General features: G+C 46.9%; 1 protein-coding gene across 1 annotated transcript; it reads left to right on the top strand.

Moving 5' to 3' along the window:
* Nucleotides 1-1,977, top strand: LOC136651874 (olfactory receptor 4Q3-like; the record flags this gene model as incomplete). The annotated part of the gene is made up of 2 exons (XM_066628605.1): nucleotides 1-884; nucleotides 1,947-1,977. Coding segments are annotated over exons 1-2 (915 nt in total), but the record flags the coding sequence as incomplete, so codon positions are not given.

Below are 1,977 nucleotides of genomic sequence, written 5' to 3'. Positions count from 1 at the left end.
ATGAATGTCTCTACAGTCACAGAGTTTGTCTTCCTGGGTCTCTCCCACTCCCGTCACATCCAGCTTCTTCTCTTTGTCCTCGTCTTGGTCTGCTTCCTCACAATCCTTCTGGGCAACCTCCTCATTGTGGTGACGGTGCATGCAGAGCCCCGCCTCCTTCAGTCTCCCATGTACTTTTTCCTGGCAAATTTATCCATTATTGATACATCTATAGGCTCAGTTACTATCCCTAAAATGCTGGCAGACCTGATGAGCTGTGGAAGGACCATTTCATTTGGGGGTTGTTTAGCTCAGGTCTTTTTCCTCCACTTCTTTGGGGGTACAGAGATGCTGCTCCTCACCCTCATGGCCTACGATCGCTATGTGGCCATCTGCCACCCATTGACGTACACAATCACAATGAACCGCCCGCACTGCATCAAGCTCCTCACTTTTTGTTGGGCTGGAGGTCTCATTCACACTGGCACTCAGCTGGTCCTGGTCCTCCGTCTCCCATTCTGTGGACCAAACAAACTGGACAACTTCTACTGTGATGTACCACAAGTGGTCAGACTGGCTTGTGCTGATACCTACATCCCTGAGATACTGATGGCAGCCAACAGTGGCCTGCTCTCCCTTGTCTGTTTCCTCGTCTTGCTCGTCTCTTATGGTGTCATCCTGTCCACGCTTCGAGGTCACTTCAAAGAGGGTGGTGGAAAGGCTCTGTCCACATGCAGCTCTCACTTGACAGTGGTTAGTCTATTTTTTTTGCCATGCCTCTTTGTGTATCTCATCCCTTTCTCTAACTCCAGTGTGGACAAGATGGCTTCTGTGTTCTTTACACTGATTACTCCTGGCCTCAATCCTATGATATATACTCTGAGGAATCGGGAAATAAAGGAGGCTGTGGGGCGGTTGAGGAACAAGTGCAGTTTTCTCAGGAACGTGAAGGGAGAAAAAGTATGAGTTCATAAGGATCATGAGGCTTCTTTTGATTACTAAATGTTTGTGTGGTTGGAAGTTCAAAAGTTTCAGTTCTCCACATAGTTGTGGGATCTATTTTTAAGTGGCCACCATGCCAAAATACATTATCTTAAATTCACATGTTGTGGTCTTATAAGAACATAAGAACAGCCCCACTGGATCAGGCCATAGGCCCATCTAGTCCAGCTTCCTGTATCTCACAGCAGCCCACCAAATGCCCCAGGGAGCACACCAGATAACAAGAGACCTCATCCTGGTGCCCTCCCTTGCATTTGTATTCTGAGATAGCCCATTTCTAAAATCAGGAGGTTGCACATACACATCATGGCTTGTAACCCATAATGGATTTTTCCTCCAGAAACTTGTCCAATTCTCTTTTAAAGGCATCCAGGCCAGATGCCATCACCACATCCTGTGGCAAGGAGTTCCACAGACCAACCATGTGCTGAGTAAAGAAATATTTTCTTTTGTCTGTCCTAACCCTCCCAACACTCAATTTTAGTGGATGTCCCCTGGTTCTGGTGTTATGTGAGAGTGTAAAGAGCATCTTTCTACCCACTTTATCCTTCCCATGCATAGTTTTGTATATCTCAATCATGTCCCCCCTCAGGCGTCTCTTTTCTAGGCTGAAGAGGCCCAAACTCTGTAGCCTTTCCTCATAAGGAAGGTGCCCCAGCCCCGTAATCATCTTAGTCGCTCTCTTTTGCACCTTTTCCATTTCCACTATGTCTTTTTTGAGATGTGGTGACCAGAACTGGACACAATACTCCAGGTGTGGCCTTACCATCGATTTGTACAACGGCATTATAATATTAGTCGTTTTGTTTTCAATACCTTTTCTAATGATTCCAAGCATAGAATTGGCATTCTTCACTGCCGCCGCACATTGGGTCGACACTTGCAGGTCATTATATGCATGTATCCTCACCACACAAACTTCGCTCACAACAGGAGAGGAAACTGAACGCTTTCCACATGCGCTGCCTCCGACGCATCCTCGGCATCACCTGGCAG

Source organism: Tiliqua scincoides, chromosome 5 (assembly GCF_035046505.1).
Source record: "Tiliqua scincoides isolate rTilSci1 chromosome 5, rTilSci1.hap2, whole genome shotgun sequence".
Classification (NCBI taxonomy): domain Eukaryota; kingdom Metazoa; phylum Chordata; class Lepidosauria; order Squamata; family Scincidae; genus Tiliqua; species Tiliqua scincoides.
This window is presented reverse-complemented; position numbering and strand designations above follow the sequence as displayed.